The sequence below is a fragment of the Coenobita brevimanus genome, chromosome 93 (genome assembly GCF_032717465.1).
Source record: "Coenobita brevimanus isolate Jiangsu-jjx chromosome 93, ASM3271746v2, whole genome shotgun sequence".
Taxonomy (NCBI): domain Eukaryota; kingdom Metazoa; phylum Arthropoda; class Malacostraca; order Decapoda; family Coenobitidae; genus Coenobita; species Coenobita brevimanus.
Window position 1 is genome coordinate 50,185,547 of NC_137046.1, and position 21,392 is coordinate 50,206,938.

Here is a 21,392-nt window from a genome sequence, read left to right on the forward strand (position 1 = left end):
AATTATGGGAAGGGAACGAAGGTCACTGGTATGTTTACACGACTCTACGCTATGATTCCAAGCAGTCAGGCGGTCACTTGACCTCAGATGTTTTCGCCCATTTGGTAAATGTACCGTAACTTTATCAATTCTCCCGTGAATCATAGCGAATCATAACATGGGTTGAGGAAGCTAAACACATTGCTAGGTGCAACAGACGATTATCTTCACAACTTTAAGAAAATGGAAGAAATTTAATCCCTCTCTGAGTATGTAGAGTAAGTTTCTTCCATTCTTTTGAAATCAAATTATTTTTCTTAAAGATGTGAAGATAATCGTCTGGCGCACCTAGCAATGTGTTATCTAGCTTCCTAAATGGCGCACCTAGCAATGTGTTATTTAGCTTCCTAAACCCATGCTATGATTTGCTATGAGTCATGGAAGAATTGATAAAGTTACGGTGCATCTACCAAATGAGTGAAAACATCTGAGATTAAGCAACTGCCTGTCTGCTTGGAATCGTAGTGTAGAGTCATGTAAACTTACCAGTGACCTTGTTCCCTGCCCATAATTGTTCAGTTTTTTTTTTTATAGCTCACACTAACTTGACATCACTGACATCAGTACTGTAAAGGGTTGTTCAATGCTGGAGGTTGTTGAGGGGTTAATGGGATACATTACTGTTTGCATCAATACTCTCTCTTTCACATATAAACACAAAAACAAACAAAAGAACGAGCGCTAAATGTACATTTAACTTTCATCAGAAAGACCTTAGCAATTCATATTCCTCCAGTTTATTTTATGTATTTTTCCGACTTTAGGTTAGGTTAGGTTTGGTTAAATTATTTGGTACAGTTAAACTTGGTTAGGTTAGGTTTAGTTAAACACTTAGGACAGTCCCTTCCACCATTATGCTGAGGAATCAAAATACAAGAGCTGTCACAGCCGTACAGCTAAAAACAACGGGGAAACTGATTAAACAAGCAACATTTATTTATGAGTAATGCATTACAGTATCAGAGGTTCATGGGCTACGCAATTACCGGTAAATGTCAGTTTCAGGATGGCATCAAGAATGAACCAATTTCAAGAATTAGCGAGGGGGATTGGAACGTAACCCTCGCACATTTGGGGGGGTGGTTACTGTACTGTGTGATTCATTTTTCATTTTTCATTCATTGCCAGACGCCATGTATCCCAAACGGGGTGGCCAAGGGCTTAGAGTTAATTGTTTTACTGTGCAATACTGCAGTCAATACAGTACTACAGTATGTCTGAATCTGAAAAATATAGAAACTAGTGAACATATAGAAGTGTAATGAAACATTAGGCCTACAAGTCACAGGTAACACTTCCTGGACTGCCGAGACGATTCCGGACATCTGCCGAACAATCAAAGATTTTCATAAATGGGACCATTTCTCAAAACTGCCAAAATATCGGATCTACCGAATAATCAGCTGCCGAATAATATGACTTTTACTGTAGTATGAAACTTTTTGATTAATAAAAACAAACTTTACAGTATGTATGGATGACTGGAATGCACAAAAAATAAAAAAGGCAAGAGAAAATCAACATTTGCTCCAGCAGATTCTGAGCAGACTAGAGCAAAAATGATGAATCATTCAGCTGTTTCACTGAAATTAAATGTGGTACTAGAAGGCATATAACAAATTCCAATCAATTTCTGTATGATACAAAGTCCTTTAACCTGAAATTAACTTGATACTGAACAAGAATGTCAATAATTTCATGTTTCAGAAATGTGAACTATACGTTTAAGCATATACAAACACTGTAAATTTGTATTCAATGACAAAAATTAATGACAAAGATCAAAGACAAATTAACAACATTGGAAAAAAATATCAAAGGAATATCTTTAAACAACAGATGGAATGCTATTAAACATAACTAAAAAACAAGCAACACTTTAGCACAGCCCTAAAGAAAAAAACATCTGAAAGTTCCTTACCTCATCAAAGAAAACCTGGGTTTTCTTAAGAATGTGTTTGAGCTCTGTGAGTTCCAGGTAATTTCTTTTCAAAGCTTCAGCATTGCTGTTTACTTCCTTCAGCTCATTCTCCAGCTTCTCAAATTTCACCTAAGAAAAACATTTAAAATTTGCAATTGCTCTGAACTTGTCTCAACCAATTACAGTCCCTCACCCTTCAACCATCCATTCCTGCTGCTTTCCTCATTTGAGCTTTTTTTACTGTAGCTCAATATTCTTTCTATCATTCTGTTTCTAGTGTCTGTATATTTTTTTTATTTTTTATTTTTTTAAGTATTCTAATGCTGCATAACACAAACACTCTTTCGTGTGATGCTAAAAAGACTAATATATTCTCGAAACTTTTCATTATCTCCACTTTCAATCTTCAAATTTTAAAGGTTCCAAGTCATGTAAACAAAATTCTAAAAGAAACAAGATTACTTCAGCAATATATGTCCTTAGACTAAAAAAAAAAAAAAAAAAAAAAAAAAAGCTATATACCACATAGTATAAATGTTTAGGTAACAATCAATTTTCATACTGGCTGTTATCTAATTAACTCTCGCATACAACATACCCGGTGCTCTAAGTTTCTATTGCAGTTACAAGTTCACATTAAAGATGTACTCTCAATTTGGCTTCCAATATTTCAAACTAGATAGGGTGATACCTTATATTACTAGTAGAAATTTGAGTAGCTACCAAAAAAATACCGTATAGTCATACATCTTATAATATCATTTACCTCTAAATCAATCATCTCTCTTGGCATTGGAGCTTCAGGGTTCTCTCCAGTGTCTAAGACAGGGATGCCATCTTTCCTTATCTCTCGCTCAAGATACCTCAGCTTCCGTTCCATTTCATCACACCGACGCACCTCATTGACAAATTTGCGTTGAAAAGCATTTACATCTGGGTTAAGCTGGAAAATACGAGAGATTTGTTGTAACAAAGAAAAAATAAACTAAAATACTGATAATACACCACAATTACTACAGAATACAGTATACATGTATAATGAACAGGCTGGGCTAGCAATTAACTGGTCTATCTACTATCTACTGCCAGATGCCTTAATCCCGTAAGGGGTGGCCACAAACAAATCGCCTCCATGTTGCCCTGTCCCCTGCCATTTCACTGTCCTGTTCCTAACTCACACCACCCTCTCTCATATACCTCTCTACTCCATCTATCCATCTCATCCTTGGCCTCCCCCTCCCTCTCTCCCCCGTCCACCTCACTCACATACACTCTCCTTCAGTCTCTCAATCTCTCTCTCTCTCCACCCTCTCCACATGGCCAAACGACCTCAAGGCATTTCTCCTAAATCTTCTTATCACATCCACATCCACACCACAACACTCCTTCACATCCTCATTTGTCAGTCTGTCTCTCCATGTGAGTCCACAGGCTCCTCTCAAATAACTCATTTCCACTGCTCTCACTCTTGACTTCTGTCCCTCCAACAAGGTCCATGCTTCACTTGCATACGTTAGAGTTGGTATCACAATACTATCATGTAGTAACTTTTTCACTTCCATGCTCACTTCCCTGTTTCTTATCACCGCTTTCAAGGAACCAGCAACCTTTCTTCCTTGCTGTTCCCTTTCAAGCACTTCACCCTTCAAACTTCCTTCCTTACTTATCACACTGACCAAGTACTTAAATGCACTCACAATTTCCATTTCCTTCTCATCCCACCTCACTGTACATTCACTGGCTTCACTTCTCTCGAAGACCATAATTTTATTCTTCCCTACATTCACTTTTAGATTCTGTTTCTTACACACATTCCCAAACTCATCCACCAAGCCTTGCAGTTCCCCTTCGTCTTCAATTAACAACATAGTATCATCTGCAAACAACAGTACAAGGTGATTCCAAACACTCCCCTCTCTCATTAGGGTCACTCTAACAACCACTGCCCAACCTTGTATCTCTTTTATAACCCCATCCATGTACACATTGCACAACCATGGAGACATGACACATCCCTGTTTCAATCCAACCTTCAAGAAAAAAAATTCACTCGGTTCACTGTCCACATGCACTGCAGCCTTGACACCATCATACATACTCTTCACAGTATTCAAAAACCTCCCATCTACTCCCATATATTCTTAATACTTTCTACAATCCTTGCCTATCCACCCTGTCCTATGCTTTCTCCAAATCCATGAAGGCTGCATACAACTTCTTTCCCTTCTCCAGAAACTTTTCCACTAAAGATCTGAGAATGAATATCTGATCTACACAACCTCTTCCCTTCCTAAAACCTCCCTGTTCTTCTCCAACTAATTCCTCTGTTATTTCCCTAACTCTGTCAATAAGTATCCTACCATAAACCTTTCCTATTACACTAAGAAGACAAATGCCCCAAGATTACCACACACTTCTTTTCCCCCTTTTCCTTTGTACAAGGGAATAATTATACCTAACTTCCAATCCTCCGGGAGTCCACCTTCCTCCCAGGCCAATCTGCACATCTTTCACATCCATTCTACTACTGTCTCTCCCCCATGCTTTAGCATTTCACAACACACTTGATAAATTCCTGGGGCTTTCCCCATTTTGACTTTCTTCATTGCTTCCTCAACTTCCATCCTACTGATTTCTTCCTGTCTTCTCACCGCCCTTTGTCTCCCAGCAATTCCCAAGCCACTTATACTCGCATTAATTTCATTCTTTACATTCAACAATTCCTTAAAGTGTTCTCCTCATCTGCTCAGTTTTTCTCCCTTCATTTCTCCACTAGTAATCTAACATTTTTATTTTTCACCCCCCGACTAACTTCTTTGCCAGCCTGTCAAACGAGTTACCTCTTTCCAGAACATTTTCTAACATTCCCTCCACTTTACACTCAAATTCCTTCCAAATTCCTCATCCACTCTCTTGTTAATCTCTCTTACTAATCTTTTCACCTCTCCTCCTCTCTACATATAACTCTCTTTTCCATCTCTCAACTTCTTCCACACCTTATTTCTCATCCACTCACTATATGCTTTCTTCTTTTCTGCCACAGCCTGTCTATCTTCTTCATTCCACTATGCTGTTCCTTGCACTGACTTTCAACTTCTCTTCACCTCACACATCACCTCACATGCTACATAGATTTCTTCTGTGAATATCTTGCACACACCTTCCACATCCCTCATCTGCTCCAATCCATATTTACCCAATCACTCCTCCACTTCTCTCTAATATTCTGCCTTTTTCTCGTCCTCCTATAACCTTTCCACTCTCCTTGCATATACTACTTCCTCTTGTCCTTCCCTTCTATTTCTCCAATTTACTTGGACCTTCATTCTCACCACCACCAAGTGGTGGTCAGAAAGTCCACTCCCCCAACCTCTATATGCTCTCGCATCCATTACACATCTTCGCATCCTTTCATCCACACAAACATAATCAATCATCGCCTTCCTTTCATTCAGTTCACCACCCACCCTTCTCATCACTCACCACGTATACCTATGGATCATTTTGTGCCTGCAGAGGATATTGGCTATCACCAACCCCCTCCTGGCACAAATGTTCACTAAAGCACTGCCATTCTCATCCATCTCAGCAGGCACACCCCACTCACCAACTACTCCATCCACCTTCACATTCCCTACTTTACCATTCATATCGCCAATCAAAAACACACTCTCATTCCTTCAAACTTTTCTATGCACGCTTCCACATTTGTCCAGAACTCCTCTCACACTGCTTGCATGATTTTGCGTTGGCGCATACATGCACACAATTGCCCACATTTGTAGTCCAACTTTCAATCTTACCCACACAATCCTTGAGCGAACTGATCCATACTCTCTTATGTTCTCCTTCCATCTGTTACACACAACAACACACACTCCTTCTTTTGCCTTCTCATTTTCACCTACTCCCACACATATAACCCATCCATATTCCCATTCTCTCACACTCTCACTTCTCCATTTAGTTTCAGTTAATCCACATACATCCATTTTCGCACCTTCAAGCACCCGGACAATCTCTCTCTCTTTCACCTCATCATTTGCATCCCTTACATTCCACATAGCAATCCATATGATGTCCTTTGTTCGATACTTAGTCATCGCCTTTTGGTCAGTCCTGGTCCGAGGCTTCTTGTTCATATTTTTAGTTAGTTGTTATCCTGGGAGGGGCACTAACCCTCCGTCAACCCACTTGCTGCCATGTAGGGAACACGTGTTGTTTGGTTATAAGGTTACCACCCAGCATTGTAAATGCTTTTATGGTTTACAGGAAATCATTTGGCTTGCCACTCAGTGTAGAGCTACCCTAAAAACAGAGTACCACTACACCAATTGGGTGGGTGATAGGCACCCCCATCTACCACATAAACTGGTAATTAGCAATTAACTGGTAATTAGCAAAACAACTTTATTATACAGTAGTGTATAAACACACACTGCAGTGCAAATCTTCAATCAGAAATTGTACAGTAGTACATATAATTGTATACCAACCAAACGAACCAAATCTAAATAAATTAGGCCTACTAGTATTTAGGGAAAGAAGCTGTATGCGGCTTTCATGGATTTGGAGAAAGCATATGACAGGGTGGATAGACAAGGATTGTGGAAAGTATTAAGAATATATGGAGTAGATGGGAAGTTGTTGAATGCTGTGAAGAGTATGTATGATGGTGCTAAGGCTGCAGTGCATGTGGATGGTGAACTTATTATGAGTCCATATTATAATTACAAATCATAATAGATAGATAGATAAACAGATAGATAGACTGCTCTATGCGAGCCTGGGAATGGGAAATGATCTTGCAAGTTACACTGAGGAAAAGCTGACGACAGATTACGAAGTAGCCAGTAAGGAGATCATGCAGTTAGTTGTCAGCAATTCACCGGTGAACAAAGCCTTGTTGACCATACACACACATACACACATACTCACACACAGGCTTCTAGAACTTTCCAGTCACAGGGAACACACGTGATACGACTCCTGTTTCACCAGAATTTAGGAAAGAGAGCTCAGAAGGAAGCTAGCCATAGAACAGACAGGTCGCAGGGAGAAGGGCTTAGCAACTTGAGAGAGAGACAGAGAGAGCGAGACGGGGAGATAGCTCCCGGGACTCTACTTTGTGAGGAGTAGACTGTAGCACCAGTCGAGCAGGGCAGTACTCCCAAGGTGGATGGAAAGCTGATGACAGGGAGTGCTGGAGCTCCCGTTTCATCAGCCCTCAGGACTAGTTCCTGACCATCCCCCTTTGCTGAACTTTTTCAGTGTCTCAGTTACACAGAGAGTAGGTTAGCATGCTCTCCAGTACAAATTTCTCTAACTATCTTCACCAAACTACATGCACAGTACACACTACACTTCCTATTCAAAAATCAACAAAAATGGCGTCTACTAATCAAGCCTCGGAGTCCCCAGGGGGGGGACCATAAATGCCCCCGCCATCTGCCCCTCTCCCGGTGACGTCTCGAGGTGCCTGGAACCACTGTCTGACTCTCTTCTTCATTTCTGCAACATTCGCGGCCTTTCATCTAACTTTTGCTCTGTTGAGCACCACCTCTCCTCCTCTAAACTTCACCTTCTTTTTCTGACGGAGACTCAGCTGTCTGAGGCAACCGACAGCAAACCTTTTTCTGTATCCTCCTACTTTCTCTATACTCATTTCAAAGCCAAAGGTGGCTGTTGTGTATACATACGCAACGACTTATCTTGCTCTCGTGTTCCTGAACTTGATTCTTCTGAATTCTCCACACTCTGGCTTTGGCTTTCCTGTCATTCTCTGACTAAATATATCTGTGCTGTTTACTTATCCCCTAATTCTACTGACTATCAGAAATTCTTCGACTATCTTACTTCTACGATGGAACACATTCTGTCCATTTCTCCTTTCTCTGAAATCTCCATTCTTGGAGATTTCAATGTTCACCACCACCTTTGGCTCTCCTCTCCTTTCACGGATCCATCTGGTGAACAAGCCTACATCTTTTCTATCCTTAACACGTTCGCCGCGTTTGGCAACCCTGCACTCTCGCCCTCCCAGCGTCAACTTCACTTCACTCCCCTGCCAGTGTCCGTTGGACTTTCGGAGGGAGAGGAGGTATGATTCACTCTTAGAGGGTGGTGCATTGGTTAGAGCCGTAAAAGTCGTGGTACATATGTATACCGAATCGCCGACCACTAATATATTTTTCTCCCCTCGCGTATTGGTGCATCGATGTACCGAGGTTGCCTCGGTGCATCTGGGTACCAAAACGCGACCTACTGATGATATCTTGTTGCTCTGCGAATTGGTGCATTGATGTACCATTTCATTACTTTAGAAAAATGTGTATTTTCTAATGTATATACCTGTTAGTACCTATAAAATATCTTATTATTTCAATAAGCTGCACATCTCTCTCTCTCTCTCTCTCTCTCCAAGGAGAGTATCAACCTTCTGTGTTGGGTGTGATGGACAAGCCCACCTTTGTATTTCATGTTTCAATGAAAAGCATGCAGCTTCATACTAATAGGTTATATAATACAGGGCAAAAATTAGATATTTGGATATTCAGTTTTGCAAATTACGAGTCATATAGTGTAATAGTTAATTATTTTTGTATGTTTTATATAACCTTCATTTATCATAAGATTTTAAATTTTTAGATTTTTTTTTAATTTAGCAGTATTTTCCTTTACAGTTACTGTTACATTATGTAATTCATTTACTTTGTTTATAAATTGTTACCAGGCTTCTTGTGCATCTTGGAACTATGTTTTATTTTATGAAATATTATCTCAATTTTTTTAAAACGGAGTGTTGATTTTTTACTCTTTATACAAGAAATGCATTCATAAGTGTTATATTTGATACCTGCCTTTCTATGATATTGATTATAATGCATTTGACCTAACTGTATTGTGTGAAAACTGATTTTGTATAAAAAATGATGAACGAAAAACAAATGAATTTTTAGCTGATTATTAATCAATAACTTACCTATGTATAAGTATTTTTGTATTAAATAATACCATTGCAGCACATCTGTAGCTTTAATAAATGCAAATGGAAATACATATTGATTATATATTCACGTTTTCAAAAGTTTTTGAAAAGGGACATTCGGGTCAAGGATGTACCAATACGCTGAGGGGGAAACTTCTGCTCGGTACATCGATGGCCCGATAAGCGGTCAACGTGTTAATGACCTAGAGCAGCTTGTACAGCACCCTACCCGTATCCCTGACCGCCTTGGAGAGAGCTCCAACATACTTCACCTCTTCCTCACAACTAATCCTTCTGCTTACTCTGTTAATCTTTTCTCTCCGTTGGGCTCCTCCGATCACAACCTTATTACCTTAACCTGTCCTATCACTCCGGTACGGCCTGTGGACCCTCCAGGGAAACGTCGTCTGTGGCATTTTGGAGCCGCGAACTGGGAGGCCCTCAGGCAGTACTTCTTTGATTTTCCCTGGAATGATTATTGCTTCCATGGCCGTGAGCCATCTGAGTGTGCCTTGCGCATTACGGAGGTTATTCTCTCGGGCATGGAAGCATACATTCCTTTCTCATATCCTTTGACTAACGCAAGAAAGCCTTGGTTTAATCATGCTTGTTCTAATGCTGTCCGCAACAAGGAGAAGGCCTACAAAAGGTACCGGAGCCAACCCACCCCTGAATCACATCATCTTTACGTTTCTGCCCGGAATCGTGCTAAGTCTGTTCTTCACTCTACTAAAAATAATTTCATCCATACTAAATGCTCTCAACTCTCCAACTCGAATTCTTCCCGCTCCTTCTGGCACCTTGCCAAAAGTCTTTCTAACAACTTTACCTCATCATCCTTCCCTCCTCTTTTCTACTCTGATGGTTCTGTAGCTATTTCTTCTACTGATAAAGCAGATCTCTTCGCACAGACTTTCTCCTCCAATTCCACCTTAGACGATTCCGGTGCTGTTCCTCCATCACTTCTCCCCTCTGACTTCCTCATGGCTGACATTAAAATTTCTTCAGTTGATGTATTTTCTGCCATCACTGGCCTCAGTACTAACAAGGCATATGGGCCTGATGGGGTCCCTCCTGTTGTTCTCAAGAACTGTGCTTCTGTGCTTACACCCTGCCTAGGCAAACTCTTTCGCCTTTGTCTGTCAACTTGTACCTTTCCTTCTTGCTGGAAGTTTGCTCTCATTCAGCCAGTCCCAAAGAAGGGTGACCACTCCCAACCCTCCAACTATCGTCCAATTGCTTTAACGTCCTGTATTTCAAAAGTTTTCGAGTCAATTCTTAATAGAAAAATTTAAAGGCATCTTTCCTATCACAACCTTCTTTCCGATCGTCAGTATGGGTTCCGTCAGGGACGCTCCACTGGCGATCTTCTCACCTACCTTTCAGACTCCTGGTCATCCTCCTTTCGGGACTTTGGCGAAAGTTTGCCATTGCACTTGACATCTCAAAGGCTTTCGATCGAGTCTGGCATAAATCTTTAATTTCCAAACTGCCCTCCTACGGTTTCTATCCTTCTATCTGTGCCTTCATCGCTAGCTTCCTTTCTGGTCGTTCTATAGCTGCTGTTGTAGACGGCCATCGTTCTTCTCCTAGATCTATCAACAGTGGTGTTCCTCAGGGCTCTGTCCTATCACCAACTCTCTTCCTTTTATTCATCAATGATCTTCTAAGCTGTACATCTAACCCTATCCACTCATACGCTTATGACTCCACCCTTCACCTTTCCATTCGGTTCCCGCAACGCCCATCTCAACAGTTACTTCAAGAAACATGGGATGAGGCTATGGCACACCTAATGTCTGACTTGGCTCGTATCGCTGACTGGGGTAAAAATAATATGGTTGTCTTTAATGCATCTAAGACTCAGTTCTTACACCTATCAACCCGACAAAATCTTCCACAGGTATACCCATTAATGTTTAATAATATTCAGCTTAATCCTGCATCATCCTTGAACATGCTTGGGGTTTCATTTACTCGGGACTTATCTTGGAAAGACCATATTACATCTCTTGTAAAATCTGCTTCCAAGAGATTGGGTGTGCTAAGCCGATTCCGCTCTTTCTTTACCCCTGCACAATTGTTGACTCTATACAGAGGTTTTATCCACCCCTGTGTGGAGTACAACTCTCATGTGTGGGGAGGCTCCCCACATACAGCTCTTCTCAATAGGGTGGAGTCAAAGGCTTTTCGTCTCATTAACTCTCCTCCTCTTACTGACTCCCTTCAACCTCTGTCTCTTCGCCGCACTGTTGCATCTTTATCTCTTTTCTATCGCTACTTTAATGGTCACTGCTCCTCTGAACTGTCTGCTTGCATTCCTCCACCTCTACGACGGGCGCGTAGCACACGTCTGGCAGCAAACTCTCATCCCTTTTCTGTCCAACTCTCTAATGCAATAGTTAACCGTTACTCCCAGTCTTTCATTTATGCAATGGGTCAGCTCTGGAACTGTCTCCCTCTATCTGTATTTCCTGCTGCCTATGATCTCCAGTCTTTCAAACGCAGTGTGTCCAGGCATCTCAAAATGATCGGATCTTGAATTTGGCTCTCTATTGTATTTTGTTTTTCTCTTGGAGGGAACTGTTACTGCGGGCCATGGCCTTTGGTTCCTTCTTCCTCACATAAAAAAAAAAAAAAAAAACTTTATACTTCGCTCTGTGTGAGAGACTTGTTAATATTTCCAAGACAAATAAAAATAGTTCCATACTATTCTTTACCTCTCCTTGTCATTGAATGACAAATGAGAAAGAAGATTATCTACTTACAAAGCTACTCAAGTATAACAACCGCTCGTCCACAAGTCTAATATATATATAACTTCTCTACAAGTAACTACAAAGTCTTTTATGACAAACTGAGTGAATTTTTCTCTTTGAAGGTTGGGTTGAAACAGGGATGTGTCATGTTTCCATGGTTGTTCAATCTGTACATGGATGGGGTAATAAAAGAGGTACAAGGTAGGGCAGTGGATGTTTGTAGTGGCCCTGGTGAGAGAGGATAATGTTTGGAAACTCCCTGTACTGTTGTTTGTTGATGATACTGTGTTGCTGAGTGAAGACGAAGGGGAGCTGCAAGACTTGGTGGATGAGCTTCGGAGAGCGTTTAGGAAATGGAATCTAAAGGTGAATGTTGAGAAGAGTAAAGTGATGGTCTTTGAGAGAGGTGAAGTCAGTGAATGTACAGTGAGGTTGGATGGTGAGGAAATGGAAAATGTGAGCACTTTTAAGTACTTGGTCAGTGTGATGAGTAAGGATGGAAGTCTGGAGGGTGAAGTGCTTGAAAGGGTACAACATGGAAGAAAGGTTGCTGGTTTCTTGAAAGCAGTGATAAGAAACAGGGAAGTGAGCATGGAAGTGAAAAAATTACTACATGACAATATTGTGATACCAACTCTAAAGTATGGAAGTGAAGCTTGGACGTTGTTGGAAGGACACAAGTCAAGAGAGAGAGCAGTGGAAATGAGTTATTTAAGAGGAGCCTGTGGAATCACATGGAGAGACAGGTTGACAAATGAGGATATAAAGAAGCATTGTGGTGTGGATGTGGATGTGATAGGAAGCATTAGGAGGAACACACTGAGGTGGTTTGACCATGTGGAGAGGATGGAGGGTGAGAGACTGACAAGGAGAGTGTATGTGAAAGAGGTGGAGGGTGGGAGAGGGAGGGGGAGGTCAAGGATGAGATGGAGGGATGGAGTGGAGAGGTATATGAGGGGGGGGGGGTTGAGTTGGAAGCAGGGCAGTGAAACGGCAGGGGACAGGGCGATGTGGAGGCGATTTGTTTGTGGCCACCCCGTACGGGATTGAGGCATCTGGCAATAGACAGATAGATAGATAGTATTTACCTGAGTAAGAATTACAGTACAGTACATTCCACCACCACACTTCAAGGATCATATGATAAATTAAGTGTTATTGTAATTTTAGGTTATATGATGTTATCTCCTATTGCACAGCTACTATAATAGTCTAGGACAAAATACACAACCCCTGCTTTTACTCACATCTCTAAACTGCACTAAACCAAGTTCTCCGAGTTCCGAAACACATGTGTACGCAGACTCGCTCTGTAGGAAGAGCTGGCACAAAGCCATCTCTTCACTACGAAACAACGAGCCCATTGTAGTCATTATTGTTGCTCAGCCTAACCTGGAAAAGAAGAACACACATTAGATAGCATCCAAGAACATTACAAAAACATGTTACATTACAATGTGCAATACAGTCATCTGTTGCTAAATGCCTGAGTTGCATTCCTGAATAACCCTATGAGTGATAGCTATATTACATCAAGACAGGGCCTGATGGCAGAAAATATATGGTAGACTTGGGTGAAAAATATAAGACTAAAAACAAGAACAAATCCTGTTAGCAATATATGTGCTGGGCATGTCCATATTATTTCATTAAGATACGGTATATGCATATACAATCACAATAAAAATGATTCAGCATAAACATGAAATATAAAAATCTTTGCAAAGGCAAAATGCACACCATACCCAATCAAAGTAAAGCAATAATTATCAATTATATACTGTACACTTGTAATGTACTGGTTCAGCATGAAAAACTTAGACTCCCATACAGCAATAGTCATATGGGTTCAATACCGCAGTGATGTAACCCCACTCACAACACAGATCGACACAGATCCTAGGTAGAAATGCCAGCAGAACAAATTAAAATAACTTCTACAAGGAACACTTGTACACAATATACAGTGAAGAAAAAGTTAATACAGATAACATTACATGTGGCTACATTGTTACAGTCTTCATATTTAATTGAGGATATTAAAACTAGCTATAGAAAACCTGCACAAGACAACAATATTGGAACCCTAGAGGAAAAAAAAAAAAAAAAAAATGACAAGAAAGTTTGGTCCATTCAATTTAGCTATTATCAATTTCTAGTTTCTTTAGTACTGCCGTTATGTTGTTTCAGCCCCAACTTGGTTTTGTCAGTCTTGATGTATGTTACAGCTGCATTTCAATACATATAAATACATCATCATCATCATCATCATATTGTTACATCCCTGTCTCACACTGCCACAGGCTCCAACAGCAGTAGTACACTACTGTACAGGAAGGACGTTGCCCAGTGAGTTGTTGTTCTTATGGTCAGCCTTACAGTGTACAACAAGATCGCCTAAGGTGTGGTAAGTAAACACTGGCTGCTTAAGTTCACCGTCTTAATTTTCCAAATACCGTCATTACACTTAATGCTTGCCAACTTCACTTCACTGTTTTCACAAGTATCGGAGCTATCCTAATTGCACTGACACTGAACTGACACTGAACTAAACTCAGAATGAACTGATTGACTCCTCTAGTCCCTTCCCCAACCTTATAGTCTTGCATTACTCTCGAGACTTCCAGTTTACTCTTGCACCTAGAGTTACCAAATCAGAGACATCCAAAACATGCCAAAGTTTTCTTACACTGCATAATGCTCTAAATTATTTAGCAAACAAACTAAGATCAAATTAAACAATTTAACAATCAGTGGCTGGTGGCAGCACTCACCATCCACTCACTCGATGTAACATTGCTCTTGGGTGCCTGAACTTTCCTCTCTTCCTTCCTTCTTCGTCTGTCTTTCTTTCCTTCATTCTTTTGTTTTCCTTCTGCCTACGGGTGACTTTACACTCCCTCTTCTGTCTTTCTATCCTTCATTCTTTCCTCTTCCTTCTGCCTATGGGTGACTACAAAGTGACAAGCCAAATGGTTTCCTGAACACCAGGACACCATTTACTGCACTGGGTGGTAATCATATAACCATATTATGATGCCCGGTGTTTTAGTGGGTAATTATGGTGCTCCAATCGGACTGAGCCTGAGTAGGTGTATATCCAAGGGATGGTTGGGGTTTATTGTTCACATAATGCCACTCAGGGATGGGTGAGGCTGGTCTCTCTCATCCTAACTGTCAGGACCAACTTGCCTAGCCCAGGGCTCCCATGCTCCTCTATGGGGGCAACGTAGGGTTGGATGAAGGATGAGCAAACAATCACAAATAAAACATTATAGAAAAAAAAAAAAAAAAAAAAAGAGCACAAAAATTTACATACTGTATAACTTTTCAAAATAACTCCCCTCACAACAGTTGGCTAACTAGTAATTCCGACATGCAACAAGAAAATACAGGAAGGACTGAGAACCTCCCAGAACTTCCTATCTAGCAAATCCCACTTCTCAACACTACCCCCCTCCCTAATCCTTTTGTCGTCCTGACAAAACAACACAATGGCATGCGGCCAGAAAACTTTGCCCCCGCTACCTAGTGGCGGACTTCTGGGGGGAGGCGTGGCGGGGGTTCCGCCGGCATAGATCATGGGTCCAGGGCGAGATGGGGCTCGGGCCTGTGCTAGAGGGTACAGGGCATTGCGGTTCCCAGGCTGCCGCTTCCGCCCAATAGAGAGGGGCCCGAACCTGGGAGTAGCGTCCCAGGAGGCTGCCCTATCAGTGGGTGTATAATGGCGGGATAGTTGCAGTGCCAAGACGCGCTTGGAGGGTGTCCCTGCAGCTGTCCTGGCAGGGTGCCCCGAGGCCACTACCACAGCCACTGGTAAGCTGGTGGGCTAGGGGTCCCAGATCCATTGCCTGGACCTGGGATTGTGCGGTGAGTGGGACCTGTGCTGTGTCTGTCCCCATTTATTAATACTGAAGATGACAAAACAAAAAAGGTTTCAAAGCAAGCCTGAGGACAGTAAATCACCCATGGGGATGAGGGTGGGTTCATGGAATGTGGGAAGTTTGAGGGGAAGAGCAGGGGAAGTCGTTGAGGCATTCAGTAGGAGGTGGGTGGACGTGGCGTGTTTGCAGGAAGTCCGGTACAGGGGTGGATCAGCCAGAAAGATTGTTGGGAAGGACTGTTGCTATAAGTTGTTTTGGCAGGGGAGGACAGACGGATATGGAGGTGTTGGTGTGATGGTTGCGGAGAAATGGGTGGAATATGTTATGAATGTTTTGAGAGTAAGCGATAGGATATTGGTTGTGAAAATTCTGTTGGGAAGAAAGATAGCTGTGATTATATCGGCATATGCTCCACAGGCAGGATTGGATGAATCAGAGAAAGATAGATTTTGGGATGATTTAATACGTGTAGTGGGTGGTATGCGGGAAGATGAGATAGTGATTTTGGGAGGGGACTTAAATGGTCATGTAGGTGAAGCAGCCCAAGGTTATGAAGGAGTGCATGGGGGATGTGCATATGGTCTAAGGAATGCAGAAGGGGAAAGGATACTCGAGTTTGGGGAGGCAACGGACATGATTGTGTGCAACACATATTTTAGGAAAAGAGACAGTAGGTTAATTACGTATGAGTCTGGGGGAAATAGCAGTCAGATAGATTATTTTCTGGTTAGGAGGGCCGATAGGAGGTTAGTGAGGGATGTTAAAGTTATAGGAAGTGAGGAGTGTGTGCAGCAGCACAAACTATTGATTTGTGATATGGTGCTTAAAGAACAAATGATGAAAAAGAGGACTTATGTACCTAGGAGGAAAATATGGAAGCTGAAAAACCAAGTAGTAAGGGATGCCTTCTATAGCGAGTTGAGGAGAGTGGTGGCTGAACAGGGAGCTGTAGACAGAGGCGTTAATGAACAGTACAGAGCCCTCAAGAACAATTTCTTGAGAGTTACTAATGTAACATGCGGCTGGACAAGAGGACCACCAAGACATAAAGTAACTTGGTGGTGGGATGAGGGTGTAGAAGCTGCAATTAAGGAGAAAAGAAGGCTTTTCCAGGAATGGAAGAAGGGTGGTAGCAAAGAGGAATATCTGGCTGCCAAGCGTAGGGCTAGGAGAGAGGTATACAGGGCAAAGTCTGAGTCACAGAGACAATTACTTGATAACCTCAATCATGGGGAAAGGAAAAATATATTTAGGGTGGCAGGTCAGGTGAAGAGGGATAATCGGGATATCATAGGTGAGCAGTGTGTGAAGAATGATGAAGGAAGGGTAGTGGTGAACAGTGAGGATATTAAAGATGCATGGAGAGAGCATTATAACCGGTTGTTGAATGAGGAGTTTGACTGGGACAGGGAAGGTTTGGAGCCAGCAGATCCAGTGTCTGGCCCTTGGCCTTTGATTGATACTGCTACTGTGAGTGAGGCAATAGGCAGGATGAGGGTGGGGAAGGCAGCAGGTGTGTCTGGGTTGACTGCCGAAATGTTGAAGGCCTCAGGCGATATAGGGGTGAGTTTAGTCACTGACCTGATAAATAGGATTATTTATGAGTGTGTTGTCCCAGATGATTGGCTGAAGAGTGTAATTGTAAATGTGTATAAAGGGAAGGGTGATGCCCTGGAAAGAGGGAATTATAGAGGTATAAAGCTTTTAGATCAGATAATGAAGGTAATGGAGAGAGTTTTAGAAGGTATGATTAGAGAAAGAGTGAATATTGATGAGATGCAGTTTGGGTTTATGCCAGGTAGGGGGACCACTGATGCCATATTCATTGTTCGACAGCTTCAGGAAAAATATATTGGTAGGAGAAGGGATCTTTATTTTGTTTTTGTTGATTTGGAAAAGGCCTTTGACAGAGTCCCTAGAGAGGTGGTGAAGTGGGCAATGAGAAAGCTTGGCTTGGAGGAGTGGCTGGTTAGGGTGGTTATGGCCATGTATGTGGGTGCTCACACCCAGGTGAGAGTGAATGGAGATTTGAGTGATGAGTTTTCCGTGAATGTTGGTGTGCATCAGGGGTCAGTCTTGAGTCCCATGTTGTTTATCATGGTACTTGAAGCCCTTTCACGTGACTTTAGAAATGGACTCCCGTGGGAGTTGTTGTATGCTGATGATTTGGTGTTGATTGCAGAGAATGAAAGGGAGGCGGAGGAAAGGTTTAGGAAGTGGAGAGATGGTATGGGGCAAAAGGGTTTAAGGGTAAATGCAGATAAAACAAAAGTGATGATATCTAGGGTTGGTGGCGGTACTGTCAAAGACGAGGGAGAGTGGCCATGTGCAGTTTGCCACAAGGGCGTGGGAAGTAATTCCATCTTGTGCGGTGTGTGTGATAAATGGGTGCATAAGAGATGTAGTGGTATCAGAGGTAGACTGCGAGATAATGCTGATTTTATGTGTACGGCGTGCCGGGGTGAGCAGGTGGAGATCGTCAGACGTGAAAGAATTGAACTTGCTGGTGAATCTCTTTAGTGTGTGGAAGAGTTTTGTTATTTAGGAGACATGTTGTGTGCTGGAGGTGGGGCTGGAGCTAGCTCTGTGGCTAGGGTGAGAAGTGGTTGGAAGAAGTTCAGGGAGCTCTTGCCTCTCCTGACATTGAGGGGGCTCTCCCTACGTGCTAAGGGGTCTTTGTATGCAGCGTGTGTTAGGAGTGTAATGCTGTATGGCAGTGAGACCTGGGCAGTGAAGGAGGAAGACATTCGCCGGCTCAGACGTACAGAAATGACAATGATTAGGTGGATGTGCAGTGCGTCCCTGCGTCCAAGGCCTGGAGGGGCTGGGTTTACAATGGAAGAGTTGAGAGGTAGGATGGGACTGGAGTGTATTGGTGTTGTGATGAGGAGAGGTAGATTGAGGTGGTTTGGACATGTGGAGAGGATGGGGGATGATAGTTGGGTGAGGAAGGTGAGAAGTGTTAATATTGGGGGTGGGGTTATGAGGGGTAGACCGAGAAAGACATGGGACGAGGTCATTAAGTGTGACCTTAGGGTTAAGGGACTGAACAGGGAGGCTGCAATGGATCGTGCAGCATGGAGAGCCGCCATTAGGTGACCAAGGCCGACACATGCAAGCATGTTGGAGCCTTTAAAAACGAAAACGAAAACGAAAACGAATCCAAACTAAACATATAACTATACACAAAATAATCCTCCAACTTATCAGGTCTTCTATGCTGCTTCTGACGATGTCTCTGCTCCTCCACCCAGTCCCCTCTTGGAATGTCTTGGTCCTCTTCCTGACGTACTTCCTCTCTTGGGAAACTGTCACCATCTTCTTGTACTTCAGCTCCTTGGTCCTCCTCAACACCCTCAGCTGCGGGAGAGCACAATTCCTCGGAGACATCCCAGCTGTACTAACCTGGCCCATGGTACTGCTACAGACAATTCACGTGTACCACCCAAGGCAAGATTTCCTGTCTCCCCGAATCCGGTATGTTATGTCTGACAGGCGGTCCAACACAGTGTAACGCCCAGCCCACAGGCTCTCCAGCTTTGGTGCCTGTCCCTTCTTCTGCTGAGGATTGTATAACCAAACTCTGTCAACACCCTTGAAGCTCAGCTCACTTGCCTTGGCATCATACTTGCACTTCACCACCTCTCCTGAAAACTTATGGGTTCTCCCACTTGATGATGTACCTCAGCCAGCCTTTCCTGAAAACAGGTTTTTGGGTAAACGTAACTCGTGGCCCAGCATCAGTTTTGCAGGGGTGTAGCTGATATGCCATCAGCAACGCAGGTAATTTCTGGTCCCATTCCGTTTGACCCTCTATGCAGTACTTGGCCAGTTCTTGTCCCAGAGTCCAGTTGAATTTCTCCACCATCCTATCTGACTGTGGCCTTAGTGGGGTCATCCTGGTCTCCTTGATCCCCAGTAACTTGAAGCACTCACAGAACACAGCAGACTCGAAGTTTCTACCCAGTAGCACCCCAAAACAATAAAAGAACTGGTCAATCAACACCTGAGCAACAGTCGCAGTCTCTTGATCGGGGATGACACAGGCTTCTGGCCACTTTGTGAAGCAGTCCATGGCGACACATATATACCAGTTTCCTCTTTCAGTGAGTGGTAAAGGTCCATCAATCTCCACTGCGACTCTTTCCATCGGTGCACCCGCTTGATACAGCTGGAGAGGGTCGCAACCATGTTTCTTGGGTTTCTTCTTGGCACAACATACATCACAGGCCCGACACAACACTTCAACATCCTGACGCATGTCAGTCCAGTTGAACCTCTATCACAAACTACTTAGAGTTTTCTTCACTTCCAGGTGTGCATTAATGATCTGGTTATGAGACATATCCATGATTTCAGATCTCATTTTCTTCAGAACCACCGGATGCCAATACTTGCTGAGGCCATCAGGTGTCTCCCACTGTTGCTCCAGTAGTCTGTTGTTCAAATGAAGAAGGTTCCACTGATTCCAGTACCTCTCAGTTGCAGGGCTGAATCTGGAAACCTCTTCCCAAGATGGCTGCACTGTACTCCGCTGCAGCCACTCTAGCACTGGTTGTAAATCTGCATCCCCCATCTGCATCCTCTTCAGCCAACACTGGCCTTGTCACAACAGTACGGCAGCATTTCTTGCCAAGATTCCCATTCCTACTACACTGCTTGCCATCTGTTCTTCCATCTCTCGCACACTATCAATCAAGGTTCTCTTGCATTTCCTCAGTGGTGGGGCTTCTTGGGAAAAACTGGATCGTTGTTGCCTCTTGTCACCAGCCTTTACTAATTTACCCTCATCATTCTTGTCTTGTGCAGCCTTCTTCTTGTCGTCCTTTGCATTTGGGTAATCATTGCCGGAGTGTCCCACCTCACCGCACGTCCAACACCTGTCTGTTGCAATCATGGGTTTCCTTGCACTATTCCGTTCTTGCTCCGTCTTCCATATGTAACAATCCACCTTCTTGTGTCCTGGCTTCTCACAGAAACAGACATAAGACTCAAATTCCAGAGCCCTGATTAGTGCTTCTTGCATGCTTCTTGGTTTTGCCAGCTTCACTTGCACTTTCAATTCTGCACCATCAAGAGCATCGATGAACTGGTCCCTCAGAAGAATAGCCAACTGGTTAGGTGCTGCTCAAGGGTACGCCTTGTGTGCCATACTCTCCAGGTCATGAGCAAGCTGATGGAAGGATTCTCCTTGAACCCATACACAGGTCCAGAATCTTGCTCTGTAAACCTCAGTCTGGTACCGTAAAACGCCATAACTTCGGACATTTTTTATGTGTTTTAATGAATAACTCCTTGTAGAATGGTGCAATTTTATTCCTGTTGGTGTCATGTGGTAGCCAAGGAGAGTACCTACTAACTCCATATATTTAAAAAAATTAGCCAAGCTAAACTTGTGCTTTTTTTTTTTTCATTTTCAAGTGTCCGAAGTTAGGAACAAATTTTCTAACTTCGGACAGCTCTTCCAAACTTCGGACATCCATGTATTTTCCCTTTAAACATGAGAATGGTTAATGGGATCTATCTCTGGACACACTGGCCAAACTTCGGACACTTGAGAAGTTTTTAAAAAATGTAAAAAAAAATATTGGGCACTCGTGACCAGAGTTATACATATATATAGAGAAGTATCCCAAAATATCTTCTTTTTGGAGCTCGTAATTTCATATCACATTAAATTGCATCATATCACATTGTAGTGAGGTATTCTGGCCGTAAATAGAACTAAGAACTATTCATGAACTTTTTGAGATGAAAAAATAAAATAAAAATGCACTGCATATACCCAAAACTGTAAGAGG

General features: G+C 42.6%; 1 protein-coding gene across 1 annotated transcript in view; it reads right to left on the reverse strand.

Moving 5' to 3' along the window:
• LOC145412588 (V-type proton ATPase 116 kDa subunit a 1-like) overlaps nt 1–21,392 on the reverse strand; it is a 105,044-nt gene that overhangs the window by 73,232 nt on the left and 10,420 nt on the right. Inside the window, exons 2-4 of the mRNA XM_080282495.1 lie at nt 12,955–13,099; nt 2,727–2,903; nt 1,961–2,089 (exon numbers count right to left, since the gene is read on the reverse strand). Of these exons, the coding sequence (XP_080138621.1) occupies nt 1,961–2,089; nt 2,727–2,903; nt 12,955–13,080 (432 nt within the window). The 5' untranslated portion in view covers nt 13,081–13,099. The remainder of the gene's footprint in view (nt 1–1,960; nt 2,090–2,726; nt 2,904–12,954; nt 13,100–21,392) is intronic.